The sequence below is a fragment of the Myotis yumanensis genome, unplaced genomic scaffold (assembly GCF_028538775.1).
Source record: "Myotis yumanensis isolate MYYU_CA2020_CCGP unplaced genomic scaffold, mMyoYum1.0.hap1 SCAF_2, whole genome shotgun sequence".
NCBI classification, from domain to species: domain Eukaryota; kingdom Metazoa; phylum Chordata; class Mammalia; order Chiroptera; family Vespertilionidae; genus Myotis; species Myotis yumanensis.
In genome coordinates, this window is record NW_027223753.1 from 160,036,578 (window position 1) to 160,059,146 (window position 22,569).

Sequence of the window (22,569 nt, forward strand, 5' to 3'; positions counted from 1 at the left end):
CAATATTCTCTACAATAAGCAATATTCTCTACAATGTTATTTTTAAAATAACATTTATTGAGCATTTACTATGTGCTAGGCACTATTCTAAATGTTTTATGTGCATGAACACATTTAATCTATTACAGAGAAGTTAAGTTACTTACCCAAAGTCACACAGTAAGCCAAAATTTGAATCCATGCAAGCTGACTCTTGAGTCAGCTCTCTTATTGCTTGTGGCAGAATTGCATTTATACTCAAAGAATAACTTCAAGATTTAGTATTGAGAATATATAAAGAACTCTTTGACAACTCAACAACAAAAGACAAAAAAACAAAAACAAAAACAAACCAAACCACCCAAAAGCAAAAAATATCTCAATTAGAAAATGGGCAAAGCATCTGAATAGACATTTCTCCAAAACAGATATCCAAGTGGTCAATAAGCATATGAAAAGATGCTTGAGCCGGAACTGGTTTGGCTCAGTGGATAGAGCGTCGGCCTGCAGACTGAAAGGTCCCAGGTTCGATTCCAGTCAAGGGCATGTACCTGGGTTGCGGGCACATCCCCAGTAGGAGGTGTGCAGGAGGCAGCTGATTGATGTTTCTCTCTCATCGATGTTTCTAACTCTCTATCTCTCTCCCTTCCTCTCTGTAAAAAATCAATAAAATATATTTAAAAAAAAAAAAAAGAAAAGATGCTTGACATCATTAGCCAAGGGAAATGTGTATCAAGAGCATAATGAGATAACAATTCACACCCACTAGAATGGCCAGAATAAAAAATGGAGTAAGTGTTGGCAAGGACAGAGAAATCGGACACTCATACATTGGGGTGGGAATTTAAGATGGTTCAGCTGCTTTGGAAAACAGTTTGGCAGTTTCTCAAATGGTTTAATACAGAGTTACTGTATGACTTGGCAATTCTACTTCTAGGTATAAACCCAAGAGAAATGAAAACATATGTCCACACAAAAACTTGTACATAAATGTTCATAGCAGCCTAATTTATGATAGCCAAACAGTGGAAACAACCCAAATGGCCAGAAATTGATTAATGGATAAACAAAATGTGATATATACACATAATGGAATATCATCTGTAAATATAAAAGCCTAATATGCAAATTGTCCCTGTAGAAGTTCAACTGGGAGACTGATCACTCGCTATGACGTGCACTGACCACCAGGGGGCAACGTGGAATGAAGGAAGGCCCCGGCTGGCAGCTGGAAGGCCCTGATGGGCCCTGATCGCTGGCCAGGCCTAGGGACCCTACCCGTGCAGGAATTTCGTGCATTGGGCCTCTAGTTCATTAATAAAAATAAATGAAGTACAGATACATGCTACGACATGGATGAATCTTGAAAACATGCTATGTGAGTGAAAGAAACTAGCACAGAAAGCCACAATATTGTACGATTACATTTATATGATATGCCCAGAATAGTCAAATCAATAAAAACAGAAAGTAGATTAGTGGTTGCCAGGGACTGGCAGTGAGGTAGAAGAGAGGGTGACTGCTGAAGGGGTACTGGGCTTCTTTATGGAGCGATGAAAATGTTCTAGAATTAGATAGTGATGATGTTGCCCAACATGGTGAATATGCTAAAACCACTGTATACTTAGAGTGGTCAACTTTTCATTATGTGAATTTTATCTTAATTTTTAAAAAGAACAAAATATCTTTAGTAAAAAGAGGAGTTGTTACAACCACAAAGTCTTTCTACTTTCTCTTATGCTTAAGTATCAACTTGAAAATGTCAAATTACTGTGATTCATCTATAAGTTTGAAGAAGATTAAGAGTTAATATCCATAGAGCACTTAGACCAGTGACTGACACAATAGCTCTCAATAACTGTTAGCTATTAGTAGTAGTATTGTGTTTGGAGTCTAACCAGGATGGGGGAAAAATTACATCCTATTTCTCTCCAAATTATTGTCTTCAATGAGTGGAAGATTTATTTGACTACAATCAAGAAGGAAAAAGCACAAGCTGATTTTTATGTGGCTGCCGCTGGTCTAGCATTTAATTTTAAAAATACAGTAAAAACATTTCGGTCTGTCATGGGAATACAAGGAGAGTCTAGACCAGCCGTGGGCAAACTACGGCCCGCGGGCCGGATCCGGCCTGTTTGAAATGAATAAAACTAAAAAAAAAAAAAGACCGTACCCTTTTATGTAATGATGTTTACTTTGAATTTATATTAGTTCACACAAACACTCCATCCATGCTTTTGTTCTGGCCCTCAGGTCCAGTTTAAGAACCCATTGTGGCTCTCGAGTCAAAAAGTTTGCCCACCCCTGGTCTAGACACTAAAAACCAAATAATTCTATGAGATCTACTAGAAGGTTAACATGAAAGAAAGAAGCTTTGAGAAGACGGATACCTTCTTAAACTGTCTCAGTTAGTAGATATTCATAGGCCACCTCACAGCAATACTTAAAACGCTGAATTTCTAGACTACCAAACCTGCCCATATTTAAATATAAGTTAAACACACATTCTGAAGCCAGACAATGTTGTGGACTCCTTTAGATTAGAAACTATATCCTTCTCTTATATTAAGTATTCTGAGAGGTAACAATAATTGTGCTGACTATAAGGCAAACCAATCAAAACATTACAAGTCTTCAGGGAAGAAGAGGGAGCTGGCAAAATCTAATTGCTTAAGAGAAAAAGAAAATAGCTATACATATTACCTACAATGGAGGTCAGGCAGCTGATAAGGCAGAGAGATAAAATTTCAACCAAGACTGAGCACTATAAATAGTGCCTGAAGCCAAACATAAAAGGACACATTCTACACAAGTCAAAAGTGGGAGCAACTATTAGAATACTATTGGTCATTTTCAGTCATGTGGGAACAGAAATAATAGCAGATTAACAAATATTTATTAAGTGCTTGCCACATGCTTGAACAAAAACATTTTATACTAGAGGCTCGGTGCATGGATTCCTGCAACAGTGGGGTCCCTCAGTATGGCCTGCGAGGACTGGGCCAAACCTAGCTCTCAGCAACCCCCAAGGGGTCCCAGATTGCGTGAGGGCAGTTCTCGGGTGACGCACCCCAGAATCAGGCTCCCTCCTCTCTGGTTCTGGGTGTGTCATCTGAGAACCACAGCTGCCAAGTCACTATAGCTCAGCAGCTCCTGCGTTGAGCATCTACCCTCTGGTGGTCATTGCATGTCATAGCTATAGGTCGGACAGGCAAACAGTCAGATGGTCACTTAGGCTTTTATATATATATAGATGAGGTTATAAACTATAGGTTGTTTATTCTTTAAAAAAAAAATCTTAACACAAACTGTCCTAAAACTTCCAATAAAATATTCTCTATCTGAAAACGGTCAAAAAGAGAATCAGAAATAAAGAATTTTCTAGAGATAAAGAACACACTGCTGGGAATGTGGAAATACTATTGAAGAGACATTATTATTATGATTACTTGCGGTAATCATACCTACCTGTATCTGTACTTTTCATTCCCATCCTAAATCGTATCTGCTTGCCATTAAGGACCTTGGAAAGGTGCTCAGCAGTCCAGTGTTGTGCTGGCCAATCAAAAACCATATTACAGAAGACGGCAGGTTGCTGTAAAGACATGATAATTTCTTTTGCTTTCTCTGGTGTGAAAGGTTTGACATATTCACCTAGGAAGAGAAATAAATAGAGCAACAGATAAGTAACTATAGTTATAAATCTATACTAATAAAAGGGTAATATGCTAATTAGACTGGACATCTTCTGGACATCCTTCCAGACAAAGCCACAGTGGCGGGGGCTGAGGCAGAGGTGGTTAGGGCCGATCAGGCTGGCAGGGGAGAGCAGTTAGGGGCAATCAGGCAAGCAGGCAGAGAGGTTAGGGGTGATCAGGCAGGTAGGCAGAAAGGTTAGGGGTGATCAGGCAGGCAGGCAGAGAGGTTACGGGCGATCAGGCCAGCAGGGGAGAGCAGTTAGGGGCAATCAGGCAAGCAGGCAGAGAGGTTAGGGGTGATCAGGCAGGTAGGCAGAAAGGTTAGGGGTGATCAGGCAGGCAGGCAGAGAGGTTACGGGCGATCAGGCCAGCAGGGGAGAGCAGTTAGAGACAATCAGGCTGGCAGGGGAGAACAGTTAGGGGTGATCAAGCCAGCAGGGGAGAGCAGTTAGGGGCGATCAGGCAGGCAGGGGAGAGCAGTTAGGGGCAATCAGGCAGAGAGGTTAGGGGTGATCAGGCAGGCAGGCAGGTGAGTGGTTAGGAGTCGTGGTCCCGGATTGCGGGAGGGATGTCCGGCAGTTGAACATCCCCTGAGGGGTCCCGGATTGGAGAGGGTGCAGGCCGGGCTGATGAACCCCCCAGCCCCTGTGCATGAATTTCGTGCACCGGGCCTCTAGTATAAATATAAATATCAAACAACCATAATTCATCAATGATATTTCTTATATTAAATTTTAAATGTTAGAAAATACTTACAATTTTTAACGTCAAGATTTTTTTAACCCTACCAGACCGCTGTACCGATTTTTCAGTAATTTCCGAATCTGCCACTATAACTGCTGTACCTAATTTTCGGTACTTTGCCTAGGTTCAGGGCCTCAGGTCTGGTAGACTTAAAAGGTTTTCTAACTATTTAAATTTAAAAAGATGCAATTTTTTTGAAAATATTATTTTCTAAACAGAGGATAATGTAAGAAAAGCTGATATAAGCTACTCTAGAACAACCAGAATTGCTGGGGTCAGCAACAATTCTACTTGCTCTATCACATATTTATGTCCCCAAAACCAACTGAATTAATAAAAATACATCAATCAGTGGGAAAAGGGGAATTACTTTTATTGAAAGATTTAAAAAGGATAAAAAAATGTGCTAGGAAGAGTATCAGGGTTAATCCTTGACCAGTTTGGCTCAGTGGATAGAGCGTCAGCCCATGGACTGAAAGATCGCAGGTTTGACTCTGGTCAAGGGCATGTACCTCGGTTGCAGGCCCGGTTGGGTTGTGTGTGAGAGGGAACCAATTGATGTGTCTCTCACATAGATGTTTCACTCTCTCTGTCTCTCCCCGTCCCTTCCACTCTCTCTAAAAATCAATGGGAAACTGTCCTTGGGTGAGGATTAACTAACTAACTAAATAAGTAAAAACATTTATAAAAATAAAAAAATAATCATTGGTTTCAACTGCATTTATAAAGACTATAGGGGCTAAGAACTGAGTACTGCAATAAATTCCACAAAATTATATAATGCTAATTCTGGATAGATAGTAAATATTAGTATTTGCTAAATAAAAGAATAAGTTTCTCTTTAAAGACATCTTAAACACACTGCGGACCAGTAGTTTTATTGCTAGCTTTACCCAGTAGGCAGATAAATTTCTATTGAACGAGTACAAAAACGTTTTACATAAATGTTAAAGGCACGCTTTAAAGTTAAATACCCATTGCATTTTGAAGTTATTTATTACATATGCTTACAAGCTAATATCTTTTTAAAGTATGATACTTTGTAAAACACTGTGTAATATGAAGCAAGAATTCTCATGATCCATCCACAATGTGTTAAGATGAAAGTGTTCTGGGAAAGGTAAAAAAAATGCTTCATACTTTGACCCCCAAAACATATATTTATGATTCTCTGAATCAGCTAAATCGTGTATTTCAGTTACGTAATCTGTAATTACACTTAATTCAAAAAAATTTAGAAAAGCTCATAACTAATCCAAGTTCTCCCATCATCCAACTTTTTATAAACTTTCTGCTAAAAGAAGAGGAATGGGGCAGGACTCATCGAGGAACTTGAGTAACTTGTCTGAATATAAGACTTACTTTTAAAGAAAATGAAAAATTAAGTCAATTTGATTTCCTTTCTTAATCAAGGGCTAAAACTCAGAATCCTTTCCTAAATCCTTGGTGAAAGTGAGCAAGCTCTAAGCCTTCAGTAGTTGACATTTAATAACAGTGTGTCACCTTCTACATAGTCAGGGCTTCCAAGTGAGGAGGAAATCGGTATGGATGCGTAGAGAGGGTAAGGGCAGGTAGAAGAGCTGGGGACTACACGGAGGAAGGAGAGACTCTCTTAGGTCTCAATGCAAAAAAAGCCCCCACTCTATCTTTATTATGTTTTTAAAATATATTTTTATTTATTTCAGAGAGGAAGGGAGAGGGAGAGAGAGAAAAATATCAATGATGATTCCAAATCTTAGCTATGGTAAATTGTGCTGCTATGAACATAGGGATGCATATATCCTTTCTGATTGGTGTTTCTAGTTTCTGGGATATATTCCTAGAAGTAGGATCACTGGGTCAAATGGGAGTTCCATTTTTAGTTTTTTGAGAAAACTCCATACTGTTCTCCACAGTGGCTGCATCAGTTTGCATTCCCACCAGCAGTGCAAGAGAGTTCCTTTTTCTCCGCATCCTTGCCAGCACTTGTGCTACATCTACATAATGGAATACTATGCTACTGTAAAAAAGGAATTCTTATCATTTGCAACAGCATGGATGGAACTGGAGAGCATTATGCTAAGTGAAATAAGCCAGTCAGAGTCAGAGAAAGATAAATATCACATGATCTCACTCACTTGTGGAATATAATGAACAACATAAACTGATGAACCAAAACAGATCCAGAAACAGAGAAGCATCAACCAGACCATCAAATCTCAGAGGGAAGGGAGGGGAGGGTGGCGGTAAGAGGGAGAGATCAACCAAAGGACTTGTTTGCATGCACATAAGCTTAGCCAATGGACATAGACACCAGGGGTGTGAGGGCATGAGTGGGGGTGGGGGGGCAATGGGGGGATCAGGACACATATGTAATACCTTAGTCAATAAAGAAAAATAAAACAAAGTACTAATACATAGTACAACATAGGTGAACCTTGAAGAAAACATTATGCTAAGTGAAAGAAGTCAGTCATAATACACCACATATTGTCTGATTTCATTGATATGAAATGTCTAGCATAGGCAAATTCATAGAAATAGAAAGATTAGTGGCTGCACAACTCTAAATATACTAAAAACCTTGAAGTATACATTTTAAATAGGTGAATTGTGTGGTATGTGAATTGTATCTCAATAAAGCTGTTACAAGAAAAAAAAGAAAAGAAACATCAATGATGAGAGAGAATCATTGATTGGCTGACTCCTGCACGCCCGATACTGTGGATTGAGATTGCAACCCCGGCAATGTGCCCTGTCCAGGAATCAAACTATAACCTCCTGGTTCATAGGTCGATGCTCAAACACTGAGCCACACCAGCCAGGCCCCAACTCTATCCTTAAATGACCTTGAAGTACCCTGTTAAAGAAAACAGGATGTTATGAGGAATAAAAAAAGTCTATCTTTCCTTGAGATGTTTACCACTTTTGACACGTATGATAAATGCACATTTAAGGTCTGAACTCATACTGGCCTATACATACAAGGTTACCAGATTGCAGTGCACCAAATCTTCCAGGACTTGTAGGGCCAGGTTCCATGTGCACAAAAATGGACAAGGTGCATTTTTATTATATTTAAAAACATTTTTTAAAAATATATATTGTTATTGATTTCAGAGAGGAAGGGAGAGAGAAAGCAAGAGAGAAACATCAATGATGAGAGAGAATAATTGATCAGCTGCCTCCTGCCCACCCTACACTGGGGATGGAGCCTGAAACCCTGGCATATGCCTTGACTGGAATCGAACCCAGAACCCTTCAGTCTGCAGGTCGACGCTCTATCTGCTGAGCCAAACCAGCTAGGGCTATTATATATTTTTAAAGTTTTGCTAGACTATGTATGAAATGCTATTAATACATTCATAATACTCTCTCATTTGTGGCATAAAAATTAGAACTATCCTTTGAGAAATAACTGGGAAAATGAAGCAGAAGTCTCAAAGAACCACCCACTAACCTAGTAACTCAGGAATTTGCTTGTAACAAAATAATTCATCATAAGATATACATTTGTAATCTATGTATATACATACATATAAAATATCTACCACCACAAAATAAATCTGAAAATATAATATCTAAGAGTAAAATTTATTAAATATTTCCCCCATGGTACATATGTCCAGTAACAATAAAAATGAGGGCTATGTAGAAATCTGTAGAGCTGTAAGGACTGGAATTGACTCAGAGAACTATTGCAATAGCCAAGAGAGAAGTGTGATAACAAGGCCCTGAACAAGAAGTGGCAGTAAGGAAGGCAGAGATGGTAAAGATGGAGAAATATGCCACATAGTTCTATTTACGTTAAAATAAAAATGCACATGAGATCCTCTAAGAAGGCAGATAAGGTATTTTATTACCACTACCCAAAGGAAGAAATGGAAATTCAGATATCAAAGGGCAACACCCTGGTGGTGAACTGAAATTATAGGTCACATTCCTGATTCCAAGTCCAGTGCTCTTTCCACTGCATAATCCTGCTACCAGAGAATTAACACTGAGGGACTTATACTGGCACTAAAATCTCAGGAGAGATAATATAAGCTGAAAAGATAAATAGGTGCAGAAAAGCTTTAGATCGACTCATAGATAATAAATCCATATGTGCTGTTGGGGAGGGAGGAATAGTTTGGTTTGTGCATCGTGTATGTGTTGCGGGAGGTGTTAATACCTGTAGTAGAGGCTATTGGCTGCCTAACTTACCATTCTCTTCTTCCTTACTAGCAGAACTTTGGTCATTCGGAGCAGCTGAAAAATAACATTTCTTAGACACCTTTGCAGATAGGAACGGCCAGAGATACATCTGGAAGTTGCGAGTCATCCTTTTTGCCCTTATCCTCCTCTCCTATCTTTGGCTTGGGAAACAGACATAATGGTTAGCCATCTTAAGAGATAAAAGAACAGCCCAGGAAATTGCAATGTCAGCTGAAAGAATGCAAAGATGTCCATCTTTGTGTCACTGAGTCACCAGCCAAATTCTACTTCCTGAATCCTTTCATATTAAAAAAATTAACTCTTATAGTCAATACACTGTTATTAGCTCATAACTGGTATAACATCTTGCCTTCTGAAGCTATAGTTTTCAAGGACAACCATATATTCTCTGTTACAAACCAGTCAACAGGCTCAAAATGGAGTTGCTTATGTTAAGCCCCAAGTCACCAACCTCAAACTTAATTACAGTTTCAGCTCTCATAGAAATGGAACATTGAACCAATCAAGAATCACCTGGTTAGCCCTAACCGGTTTGGCTCAGTGGACAGAGCATCGGCCTGCGGACTGAAGGGTCCCAGGTTCGATTCCGGTCAAGGGCATGTACCTTGGTTGCGGGCACATCCCCAGTAGGGGGTTGGCAGGAGGCAGCTGATCGATGTTTCTCTCTCATCGATGTTTCTAACTCTATCCCTCTCCCTTCCTCTCTGTAAAAAATCAATAAAATATATATATATATATATATATATATATATATAAAATCACCTGGTTAGTACTGGTGAGGCAATCTGCCTGATAGACCCTGACATCCATCCCTAAAGGAAAATGACCTTGCCACAGCCAATCCACGTTTTGCTAGTGTAACTTCCTTGTTCCCACTCCCGTGCCTATAAAGTCTTTCATTTTGTACAGCTTCTTGGAGCTCCTTTCTATCTACTAGATGAGATGCTGCCTGACTCATCAATCTTTGAATAAAACCAATAAGATCTTTACATTTTACTAAGTTGATTTTTTTTAAAACATTCCTATAAAGTGCTCTGTGGCTTAAGTTGGATGAATTATGGCTGGTCTAATCCACTGTAGCATTCTGTCAATTCTAAGGTTGTAAGATATTCAAGGTTTGAACATTTTACTTCTAGAAATTCAAAGGACAGAGATAAATAGAAGCACCAGTCTGTTTGGGATTGGGTTTTTATTTATTCTGCTTATCTTAAATCAGAGCTGATAGATCATATGGCTTTGAAAGTTCTCAAAACATGACTAGTGTTTTGACAGAACAGTTTCAAAGAAAATAAGTACTTTTCCCTCTAACATAATGTTAAAATTTTTTTAAAAATATATATTTTATTGGTTTTTTACAGAGAGGAAGGGAGAGGGAAAGAGAGTTAGAAACATCGATGAGAGAGAAGCATCGATCAGCTGCCTCCTGCCAACCCCCTACTGGGGATGTGCCTGCAACCAAGGCACATGCCCTTGACTGGAATCGAACCCGGGGACCCTTCAGTCCGCAGGCCGACGCTCTCTCCACTGAGTCAAACCAGTCAGGGCTAAAATTTTTAACATTTAATATTAAATGATTAATTTAATGATCTGATCTAAAAAAATCCCAGACATCATTTAATAGGAGACTCTAAAAACTAGAACACCTGGCCCAGTGATTGGAATACATTAAATGCTCCAATATTTGCTAAATGAATGAAAAGCGCTATAAAACATATACAGACCAGAGCAATAGGATGCTCCCTGTACTAAGAAATCAGCATATTTACAGTATTTCAGGCCTATCAGTGAAATAAAACAACCAGCTGGTTGTGAGATAAAACTACTTTGGTTTCTGATAGTTTAATCAACAATGAACTGGGCCATTAAATTAACAAATTTAAGTATTACAATTTCCTTTCAGAAGAATGAAATCTATACTGTATTAATTAAACAGCCTAGGGATGCACCAGTTACTCCATGCCAACAGTATTTGCAAAGAGCTATATAAATTGTGAAGCAAACTTGACAGACTTTAAAGAATAAGTGTGTTTAAGTCTAAAATTCTAGGAAGCAGCAATATCTAATTAGATGACTTAGAAACCCCCCAAAAGGCAGATTAGTGACCTAGGTGTTGCACAACAGTCTAGTCTCTTTTTCCTCTAAATGTAGCATGTTATTCAGACAATTTATTACAGCTTGATTAATAACTGATTTTTTGTAGATAATGATACACCATCAAAAAGCAAATTGCCCTTTTCTCAGCAATTTTTTTCTTTAGTTAGTGCAAAGTACAAGATAATTTGAAATCTAATTTCTCTGAATTTGCTAGCAATTTGGCTTCAGTCAATATCTGGCGTGGATTTGTATCTGACAGTTAGAATTCAAGACAAGAATGAGGAAAATATACCAAGTTGTGGAGGGGAGACTGCTCCATGATGTGACCACTTCAGGACCCGAGACCTGGACATGGGCCAGAACAGAGATTGCTTAGCACAGAGCCCCCTTAGAGGCAGTCTGATTGTAATCCATGTTCATGCTGATGTAGGTCAGCACCCCTCCCCTGCCTCCCACTTGGTGCTGGTTCCTGGAACAGGCCATAGTTCTGAGCACATAAAGTAATTTTCTGTACCTGGTAGCATTCACATACTAGGACCTATGATATCTGCTCTTTACACTGTATAATTCTTTGATGCCTGCCAAGAGATGAAGAAACCATTTCATTCTGTGCAACACAAGATACTTCTCAAATGTAAATACCCCTTAATATTCTCTACTAATCACCATACTGGAGTGGTCAGCCTCTTCCTTCAGGCTTTCTCTGCCCGCTGCTTACAGAGGGTGATATCAGAGTAAGTCAAAAGTTACAATACAGCTCTAGCTGGTTTGGCTCAGGGGATAGAGCGTCGGCCTGCGGACTGAAGGGTCCTGGGTTTGATCCCCGTCAAGGGCACATGCCTGGGTTGTGGGCTCGATCCCCAGTAGGGGGCCTGCAGGAGGAAGCCGATCAATGATTCTCATCATTGATGTTTCTATCTCTCCCTCTCCCTTCCTCTCTGAAATCAATAAAAATATATTTTTAAAAAAGTTATACACAGACCCACCGTAGTGGTACAGTATATATATATATATAATATATATATATATATATGGACATACACACATATGTATATATATGTGTGTGTGTGTGTGTATATATGCATATATGTATATATATATAATGTATATGTATATATGTATATATACACATATATATACACACATGTATACACACACACATCCCTATGACGGTTTCATCAGGCTGACAACTACTGTATATACATACAGGAAATTTTAAAACCTCTGGAATGGTAGATATTAGGGTAACAAATCATGAACATTGGGCCATGTCAGAAAAATACTGAACACTAATGGAATTATGCAAGTACTACTTAACAAAATGACTAAATACCAAATGGTAAAATTTACACCAAAGATAATTTTTCATTTTATAGTCACTATTTTAAAATGTCAATACAAACGAAGATAATTCTCCTGAAAGTTAACATAATGCTTAAGTAAACTGATGTATAGTTTAAAAACCCTTTAAATTTCAAGGCCTAGAAGATGGTGCCCCTGAAGATACCACAAGCAGAAATGTTGAGGTTGTTATGACTTCATCTTGCCAATAACAATACTTGGTGTGGTAGTGAACCCTCGAGCAAGTTCACCTGGGGATGGCAGACAGTTACATGCTGGACAGCTACCATCCTCTTCCCATCTTCTTACACTTATCACTCTTGCCCAGTTAATCCCTCTTCCTTACTTTAATCCATTCATGAACCAGAAACTGGCTCATAAATACTACTTATAAGTTCAAAAGTAATACTGGTTTTAAACCTAAAGCAAGGAATAGTAAATCTGTATTTTAATCGAAGTTGGTACTAGAAAAAATGGTGTCTCAAATAAAGCTCTTTAAAATGTTCCAAAATATCTTTAAAATTTCTACCAAAATGTTTCCATCTCTTCAGCTTTCACTATGTAAATTTTTCATAATCCAAAAAAAAACAACAACATACTCTGGTTATTTTATCTCAATTTTCATAAAAAATATTCAACAGGAGAGTCATGAAAAGGTAGCTGCACATCCATATTCACAGCAGCACTATTCATAATAGCCAACAACAGAAGTAACCCAAATGTCCATTGAGAGATGAATGGACAAGCAAAATATTTACACATGCAGTGGAATATTATTCAGCCTTAAAAAGGAAAGAAATCCTGTCACATGCTACAACATAGATGAACCTTGAGGACATTATGCCAAGTGAAAGAAATCAGTCACAAAAAGATAAATATTGTGTTATTCAACTTATACAAAGGAACTAATAAGGCAAATTCATAGAAACAGAAAGTAGAATGACAGTTACCAGAGCTGATGGCAGCGGGAGTGTGGGGGCCGGGGAGACAGGGAGTTTCAGATTTGCATGATGAAAGGTTCTGGAGATCTGTTTCACAATAATGTGAATATACTTAACACTACTGAACTGTACTCTTAGAAATGACAAAGATGATAAACTTTACATTATTTGTTTTTTTACTACTATTAAAAAAATCAATAGTATTCTTTTTCCAATATTCATCATTATCAAGTATGAAGTATTTTACCTACATATGAATTTTTTACTCTTTATCATACAGGTGTTTTTCCTTGAACTCTTGTGCCTCCCCCTGACTTTATTTTAAAAAGTGAGAATAAGAATGACACAGAGAGTATGGCATCTCTAACTAAAGAGTAAATCTAGTATAGGAGAGTCAGCTATATATGAAACTCAAATCCATACAATGCTAAAATGAGATATTTCCTTGGGCAAGACTGAAAGAACAATAGAATACATCCTTCTTTTCATAAAGGTATAAACCTAGCTATAACTAAAACTATGAGAGCCTAATAGAAATAAACATAATAACCTCAGTCTGAAAGACAAAATCAGATTCAAAGAGTTACAATTTTTAATTTCACTAAATGCTTTAACCAATGTGTGATCCTGGAAGTAACATCTCACACTCAAATTTTAAGTTGATTCTTAACAAAGTAGTTTCATATTTGTTTGTTTAGGACTATTACTTAGATTAGTTTTAGGCTTACAACAAAATTCAAAGGAAGGTATCAAGATTTCACACCTACCCCTCCACTCACACATGCATACTCCACCCCCCATTATCAACATCACTCATCAGGATGGTACATTTTTACCAGGAATGAACCTAAATTGATCACATTTTACCCACTCCTTAGGACTTCAGATGAAGAATCACCAGTTTCCTCAAAAAGCTAAATATGGAATTATCATATGACCCAGAAATTCCTCTCTTAGATATTATGACCAAGAGAACTGAAAACATATGCTCATACAAAAAGTTGCATATGAATGTTCATAGCAGCATTAGTCATAATAGCCCAAAAGTGAAAACCCAAATGACCATTAACTGATGAATGGATAAATAAAATATGGTATATCCATACTATGTGTGGAATATTACTCAACCATAAAAAGGAATGAAGTACTGACACATGCTACAATGTAGAGGAACCTTAGAAACATTATGCTATGCTAAAACAAACATACACAAAAGGCCTCATATTATATGATTCCATTTACATGAAACTAGAGGCTTGGTGCACAAATTCGTGCACAAGTGGGATCTGGCCAGCCCCGACCCCAATTGGGGTGGGGGTCCAATCCGGGGCGGGGTTGGCTGGGGAGAGGGGCCCTGGGCGGTTGGCGGGCCGGCCCCGCCCCCTAGTCAAAACTCAGTTGGAAGGGACAATTTGCACATTACCCTTTTATTATATAGGATGTCCAGAATAGGCAAATTCGTAGAGACAGAGAGTAGATTAGTGATTGCCAGGAGTTGGAAAAAGGGGTGGATGGGGCGTAACTGCTAATGGGTACCAGGTTTCTTTTGGGTGTGATGAAAATGTTCTGAAATTATAGTAGTGATGGCTGCACAACTTTGTGAAAATAGTAAAAACCAGTGAACTGTACACTTTGAAAGGATGAATTTATGGTATGTGAATACCATAAAAAATAAAAAGCTCATCTCCCCTTCTGCTTGCTTGACATCTTCTTTGGCAGTATCCTTCCAAACCTAAACTCTGTGCATTCACACGAAAACTCAACAGTGCTCTCCCAACCACCTCCTTTTTTCTTCAGGTTCCTAATTTATATGTCATTTCTCAGACTGGGAATTTTCAGGTATCTCTAATTTATTTTCTCTCAGTTTCAACATCAGTCAGTCAGCAATGCCAGTACTTTCTATTAATAATACAAATGGTTACCTTTATTAAATACATAATTCCTGCCAGATACTGTGCTGGATGATCTATAAGTGTCTTTAACTTTCACAATAATTATGCATTTTACAGAGGTAACTAAAATTAATGGGGATTAAGAACTTTGTCCTTCAGTCTTTCTCCCTCGAATCTATGTCCCATCCTTCAGCCAGAGTGATGTTCCCTAAAACTAAATCTGATCATGTCACTCTCCCAGATAAGCTCTTCAAAGGCTTCCCACGGTCATAGAAAGTCCAAACTCTTTAACTTGGTATAAGGTGCCCTTTATGATCCTTCTTCTTTTCTCACCGCTCCTCATACCAACTCCTTTCAGTTCCTGGACCCGGCCAAGCTCTTTTCTCTCTTGCTCTGGACTTGGCACAGGGTTCCCTTAATCATTCCCTCAACAAATACGTAACAAGTGCTCACTATGCCTGGCATTGTACTTGCTGCCTGTGGTGAACAAAACAGACACAGGTCCTGCCCTCAAGGGACTTAAGGTCTAATGGAAGAAATAAAATAAACAAGTAATTGCAGATTGTGATAAGAGAAACAAAGGAAGAAGCATGCTGTGTTATAGAACATTTAGGGTTAGAGGTCGTGGAAAACTACAAAGAATGTTTCAAATAGGTTTGTTCTAGTAAGGCAGTGGTTCCCAAACTTATTTGGCCTACCGCCCCCTTTCCAGAAAATATTACTCAGCCCCTGGAAATTAATTTTTTTAAAATTTTAATAGCAGTTACTCATCGCCCCCAAATGCACCTGTGGCCATCACCGCCCCCCTGGATCGCTGCAGCGCCCACCGGGGGGTGGTAGCGCCCACTTTGGGAATCACTGTAGTAAGGTCTCAGGTGGTGACATACTCTGAAACCTGATGATTAAGGAACCAGCTATGTGAAAAGCAGGTAAAGGAAGGGGGTGAGTGACAGATGTCCTTAAGAATACAACCCAAACCAAGAATTTTTGTAGGCCGTGGTTAGGAATTTGGATTTTATTCTAAGTTCCAAGTGCAATGGAATTCATTGAAGAATTTTAAGTCAGGAAGTATCACTTTTTGCTGCTGAACAGAGAAGTGATTGGAGGGGTACAAGGCCTGAAGTGGTTTAGGTGAGAAATGTGGATGATCTGGACAAGGATCTGATAGTGAAGGAGGAAAAAGTTGACAGACTAGAATCAGGGGTGGGCAAACTTTTTGACTCGAGGGCCACAATGGGTTCTTAAACTGGACTGGAGGGCCGGAACAAAAGCATGGATGGAGTGTTTGTGTGAACTAATATAAATTCAAAGTAAACATCATTACATAAAAGGGTACGGTCTTTTTTTTTTTTTTTAGTTTTATTCATCTCAAACGGGCCGGATCCGGCCCTCGGGCCGTAGTTTGCCCACGGCTGGACTAGATGCAGAACTGACCTGACTTACAAAGAACTTATCACCTGAAAATGAGAAAGAGATGAAGAGAGTATATACAAAGTTTAGGGAATTGTCATTGGAAAAAGAAAGTAGGCTTACCACAGAAACAGAGGATAAGAAGGATAAGAAGGATCTCATGCCCATACTGAGTGAATCTTCAAGTGGTTGACCATTTTCATTTTACAATGTCATCAATTTATCCAGGACTTTTCCCAGCAAAGTTAATCCAGATAGATGCAGGTGCAAAAAGGGCAAAAAGATTGGGTTCATCCAGAGTGTGGGTTTTGCCAGAAAAAGAAAAGGCAGGGAGAGACAAGAGATAATCTATTTTCAAGGACAAGATCATAATGATAAACTATGACGTGCATTCCTAATTAGGGGATACAGATTGGCAGAAAGTGGAAGGATCAATGAATCGGAAGTATAGATGAAGTTCAAGAATTGTCCCCGTATCTTTACCGACACAGCTCCTATGGCAGTGATGGCGAACCTATGACATGCGTGTCAGAGGTGACACTCGAACTCATTTTTTTTTGTTGATTTTTCTTTGTTAAATGACATTTAAGCCGAAACTGGTTTGGCTCAGTGAATAGAGCGTCGGCCTGCGGACTGAAGGGTCCCAGGTTCGATTCCGGTCAAGGGCATGTACCTGGGTTGCGGGCACATCCCCAGTGGGAGATGTGCAGGAGGCAGCTGATCGATGTTTCTCTCTCATCGATGTTTCTAACTCGCTATCTCTCTCCCTTCCTCTCTGTAAAAAATCAATAAAATATATTTTAAAAAATGACATTTAAATATATAAAATAAATATAAAAAATATAAATCTTTGTTTTACTATGGTTGCAAATATCAAAAAATTTCTATATGTGACACGGCACCAGAGTTAAGTTAGGGTGTTTCAAAATGCTGACACGCCGAGCTCAAAAGGTTTGCCATCACTGTCCTAGGGCAATGGAGACTAAGGAGAAAGTAAACAAATGGGACTACATCAAAATAAAAAGCTTCTGCACAGCGAAAGAAACCATCAACAAAACAACAAGAAAGCCCACTGCATGGGAGAACATATTTGCCAATGATATTTCCAATAAGGGTTTAATCTCCAAAATTTACAGAGAACTCATACAATTTAACAAAAGGAAGATAAACGATCCAATCAAAAATTGGGCAAAGGACCTAAATAGACACTTTTCGAAAGAGGACATACAGAATGCTGAGAGACATATGACAACATGCTCAAAGTCACTAATCATCTGAGAGATCCAAATCAAACAACAATGAGATACCATCTCACACCTGTCGGAATGGCTATCATCAACAAATCAACAAATGACAAGTGCTGGCAAGGATGTGGTGAAAGAGGAACCCTCGTGCACTGCTGGTGGGAATGCAGACTGGTGCAGCCACTGTGGAAGACAGTATGGAGTTTCCTCAAAAAGTTAAAAATGGAACTCCCATTTGACCCAGTAATCTCACTTCTAGGAATATATCCTAAGAAAACAGAAACACCAATCAGAAAGGATATTTGCACCCCTATGTTCATAGCAGCACAATTTACAATAGCTGAGATTTGGAAACAGCCTAAGTGCCCATCAGCAGATGAGTGGATTAAAAACCTGTGGTACATCTACACAATGGAATACTACGCCTCTATAAAAAAGAAGGAACTTTTACAATTTGCTACAACATGGATGGAACTGGAGAGCTTTATGCTAAGTGAAATAAGCCAGTCGGAGAAAGATAAATATCACATGATCTCACTCATATGTGGGATATAATGATCAACATAATTTGATGAACAAGAATAGATCGATCTAGAGACAAATGGCAGGGGAGGCGGGGTTAGAGAACAACCAAAGGACTTGTATGCATGCTTATTAGCATTACCAATGGACACAGACACTGTGGCGGTGGGGGCTTACCTGGGGTGGGAATGGCTTGGGGGGGGGGGGGGTCAATTTGGGAAAAAGGAGACATATGTAAAACTTTACACAATAAAAAAAAAATAGTTAAAAAAAGTAAAGTACAGTATAGGGAATATAGTCAATAATACTGTAATAACTATGTATGGTGCCAGGTGGGTACTTGAAATATCAGGTGGACAACTTTGTAAAGTATATGACTGTCTACTCTAGGCACTACGCTGTACACCTGAAACTAATACAAAATAATATTAAATGTAAAATGTAATTGGAAAAAAAAGAATTATCCCCTTGGGGTACACAAGCAAGTGAGTTATAAATGCAGGAGATTTGGGTCAGATATTAAGTTATAATTTGTTTCTTCTGTTTGGAATGGTCATCTCCCCCTCGAGGCAAACATGACTTTTATCCGGAATCACATCCATCCTGGCCCCTGCTGTCTTCCAAAGACTCCCCATGACTACCACCTGAGTTTGTCACTATCTCATCCAATCATAAAGGCCCACCTCAAACTATGCCCACCTTGAAGCATTTATCCCGCCCTACTGGGGTCTCTCCTCCTGGTGACAGACCTCACCCAGTGTGTACTACTGACAGTATTCCCGTTACCACGTGTTAGTCACTGTTTTTCCTTTCTATACCTCTTTACTCGGTTGGGAAAAGGCATTGCTATAAACAATCTCTGGTCCTGCGGCAGTCCCCAGAACAGCACCAGGAACCGAGCAACCATTCCATAAATGCTAACAGGGATCTCAGGCTACTGGGCTTCCAAACCTCACCCGTCCTTTTAAGCAGGATTCCACCGAAATCAAACAAAAGCTCATAATCCCGGTTCGCAAAGGCCCCAGATATCTCCATCTTCCTCAAGAGTGGGCTCCAATTTCACACATTTAATTTTAATCCACTGTAACATTCGAAACACCGTCAGGCGTGCAACAGCGCTGGTAGGATGCGGGGATACAGGGCCTGTGCGAGGACCGAAAATCTGGATGCCACAACGTGAGAACAGCCACGTTCACTAGAAAACAACTTCCCTCACCGCTTACTGCAGGGCCAGAGAGGCCTGAGACAGGAGCCAGGCCAAACGGCCACAGGAGAGGTGCCAAGAGAGCCAACTGGCACAGGGTTGTACCCACGGCCTGACCTCAGGCTGGCACCTACCTTCCTCCTCTCCAGTTCCAGCTGCAGCGCCCGCAGGGGTGGTGGCCCCCGAGCCTGACGCCATGGCTAGCACGGCTCCAACTCCGCCCGAAACCCAAACGTGGAGTGGAGAGCGAGAGGGGCCCCAGCGGGGCCAGGGCTCTGGCTCTGCAGCCGGTGCACAGAGAGGAATCCCAGCGGTTGCTACCGGCTCTTCCGGAAGCGCCGATCACGTGCAAGTCATGTGACCGGCGCTGGGCGGGGCCACGCAGATTTGTTTTGATTCCACCGGAGCGGTAATGTAACCACGTGGTCTCTGTTGTGGTTCTTTTTGCCTTCCGCAGTTTTGTCCTTCTTTCTTTTTTAAAAATTTTGTTTTATTGCCTAAAGTATTTCGAAGAGTATTACATATGTCTCCTTTTTTTCCCCCCTTGACATTCCCTCGGCCTCCCCTACCCCCTCAGAGTCTTGTGTCCAATGGTTGTGCTTATATGCATGCATACAAGTCCTTCTTTCAATGCAGTCATTTCTTGGCTTCGTTTCTGCTTCTCCTCGTTTTCTAGTCAGATCCTTCCTTTCCGCCTTGATGATTTCCTCTCTCCAATTATATTAGAGTTTTAGGGGCTGTTTGCTTTTTTTTTTTTTTGGTGGAGCTCGGAGCAGTGTGGAATGTGGCCCTGCGTTGGTTTACTCTGCTAACGCTCTTACCAGCCTTGGATACTAGATCGCACGCTTCTCCTCCTTTCCCTTCCCACCTGCTTTGCCCTTCTGGCAGCAGCATGACTCCATTTGGTTTTCGTGGCTGCCGGGGAATATGAACCTCGATCTGATGTCCTTTAATTGTGTTCCCTGTGACTCATCTCCCCACCCAGTCACGCCAAATCGCTTAGGTTTTCAAGGGCACTAACCGGCAGCTGTGAGGCTTATGGATTTGTATAGCAAAATAAACAACCGTCAGCTTGATCTAGAGATCAACACCCCCCACCCTTCTCGTTTACTCTTCCTCAGGTCAAAATCATAATTGAATATGGATCTGGGTCATTTGGGAACAAATCCTCCAGTGTAGGTTTTTTTTCCCCTCAGCCGAGGATATATACTACTAGAATTGATTTGAGAGAGAAGAGATTGGTGAGAGAGAGAGAAAAGAAAAGAAAGAAGAGAGAAGAGAGAAAGAAAGAAAGAAAGAAAGAAAGAAAGAAAGAAAGAAAGAAAGAAAGAAAATCTGTTTCCTCCAGTAAGCTCCCAGAACCTGGATGAACCTGTAACATGTGCCCTAACAGAATGGAACCCGCAACCTTTTGGTATACAGAAAGACCCTCCAACCATATTGACTGCCGGGCCAGGGCACAAATCTTCCAGTTTAATGAACATATCTTTTTTTAAAATATATTTTTATTTATATCAGAGAGGAAGGGAGAAGGGGAGAGAGACAGAGAGAAACATCAATGATGAGAGAATCATTGATTGGCTGCCTGCTGCACGCTGGGGTGGGGGAGGGGGCGCGCGAGCCCGCAACCTGGGCATGTGCCCTTGACCAGAATCAAACCCGGGACCCTCCATCCACTGAGCCAAACCAGCTAGGGCACGACCATATCTTTATTGCTCGCTTATTGATGACAGGAAAAAAGTAGAAACATTATCTTTTATATATGAGTAAAATTGGCTAGTTTATAATCTCATTGGGTATGTAATACAAAACACTGATAAAACTAGGCAGTACTTACTGTACATTAAAAATTATTTTCAAGTGGCAACATTTGGGTCCCTACTACACCTCAATTTTATCCTGCCTCCTCCTATAATTTCTGAAGTTAAAAAAAACAACAAAAAATAAAAAGAAACCCAATATAGAAGCAAGCATTAGCTTGAGTGACTAGAGGTCAACAAGTTGTTTACTAGGCACATGATGTAAAACTTGGACACTTCCTCAAGCAACCCTGGTTCTGTGCCCAACCTCCTCTAATCCAGCCTCTCCGGCATTTTCCCGGGGCCAGCCGCCTCCTCCCCGCCGTCCCAATTCCTCACGGTCCACCTCTGGGACGCCAGCTCCGCTCCATCTCTCCCCACCCGGGGGCCGTCCACTCCTGCACCCCAGCCTCCCCCAGGCGCGCCGCACCTGCCACCCCGCCCAGCCCGGGACCCGCTCGCGCGGCGCAGGCGCAGCAGGCGCGGCCGGGAGGCCGAGGGCGTCCGGAGCAGCTCCGGCCTCCGCCGATTCCCGTCGCCTCTGCGCGGGGCTGGTCTGCGGCCGCACGGACCGCGCTGGGCAGGGGCCCCGCGGGCCGCGCGTCGCCATGGGCTCCGGCTGGAGCAGCGAGGAGGAGCGGCAGCCGCTGCTGGGGCCGGGGCCGGGGCCTGCGCCGGGCGCCGCCCGGAGAAGCCGGGAGGTAGCGGCGGCGGCGCTGCCCGCGGCGGCCCCGGGTCCCGGGCGGGTGTACGGGCGCCGCTGGCTGGTGCTTCTGCTCTTCTCGCTGCTGGGGTTCGCGCAGGGCCTGGTCTGGAACACCTGGGGCCCCATCCAGAACTCGGCGTGCCTGGCCTACGGCTTCTCCAGCTGGGACATCGCGCTGCTCGTGCTGTGGGGGCCCATCGGCTTCCTGCCCTGCTTCGCGTTCATGTGGCTCCTGGACAAGAGAGGTGAGGGGCTCCGGGGAACACCCGCCCGCGCTCGCACTCCCGGGGCGGCCTCCTTCTCCGTTTCCTCTTGGAGGTTGTCAGAGGTGACGGGAGTGTCGCTGGCATCCCATTCCTGTCTAGGAATCCTCTGGGCCCAAAGCAGCAGCTACGGGAAGGCATCTTTGCAGCTATTATTATTGGTTGTTGTTTTTTTGTTGTTGTTGTTGTTTTAATCAAGGCTCATTATGCAACAGCAGAGATAAAGCGTTCTCCGAACGTTCACGTTTTTGCGGACCTCAGAGCATTCCCGTGCACGTGCTGCGTATGTTTTTTTACCCCTCACAAAAATGACTGATGCTTTGACTTCATGGGAACTTGGGGATGTTGAGGGTGAAAGGTCAGAAAATAGGTGATGCCCAGATTTAAGGAAGTAATGAGCTGGCTTTGCCTAACAGATGACTCCAGCCCAGGCAGAGCTGTTGGGAAACTCCGGATCTGACTCTGGTTTCTGGGAACTGATGCACCGCAGCTTTAAACTGTGTGAATGTGGCTAGGTGGCTGTGTCAGTTGAGAT

General features: G+C 41.2%; 2 protein-coding genes across 5 annotated transcripts in view; one reads left to right on the top strand and one right to left on the bottom strand.

The window, feature by feature from the left end:
• LOC139003909 (HSPB1-associated protein 1-like) overlaps positions 1 to 19,578 on the bottom strand; it is a 44,409-nt gene extending 24,831 nt beyond the window's left edge. For 2 of the 3 annotated variants that reach the window (XM_070406343.1, XM_070406340.1), the window contains exons 1-2: positions 8,607 to 8,738; positions 3,448 to 3,633 (exon numbers count right to left, since the gene is read on the bottom strand). In XM_070406343.1, the coding sequence (XP_070262444.1) occupies positions 3,448 to 3,633; positions 8,607 to 8,724 (304 nt within the window). In that variant the 5' untranslated portion in view covers positions 8,725 to 8,738. Of the gene's footprint in view, positions 1 to 3,447; positions 3,634 to 8,606; positions 8,739 to 19,400 lie in introns of those variants that run through there. The other variant, XM_070406341.1, reaches the window with a different exon arrangement.
• Positions 19,579 to 21,421: 1,843 nt separating this feature from the next.
• Positions 21,422 to 22,569, top strand: part of SLC49A4 (solute carrier family 49 member 4) — an 81,787-nt gene continuing 80,639 nt past the window's right edge. The window contains exon 1 of one of the 2 annotated variants that reach the window (XM_070406345.1): positions 21,422 to 22,016. In XM_070406345.1, the coding sequence (XP_070262446.1) occupies positions 21,674 to 22,016 (343 nt within the window). In that variant the 5' untranslated portion in view covers positions 21,422 to 21,673. The remainder of the gene's footprint in view (positions 22,017 to 22,569) is intronic. The other variant, XM_070406344.1, reaches the window with a different exon arrangement.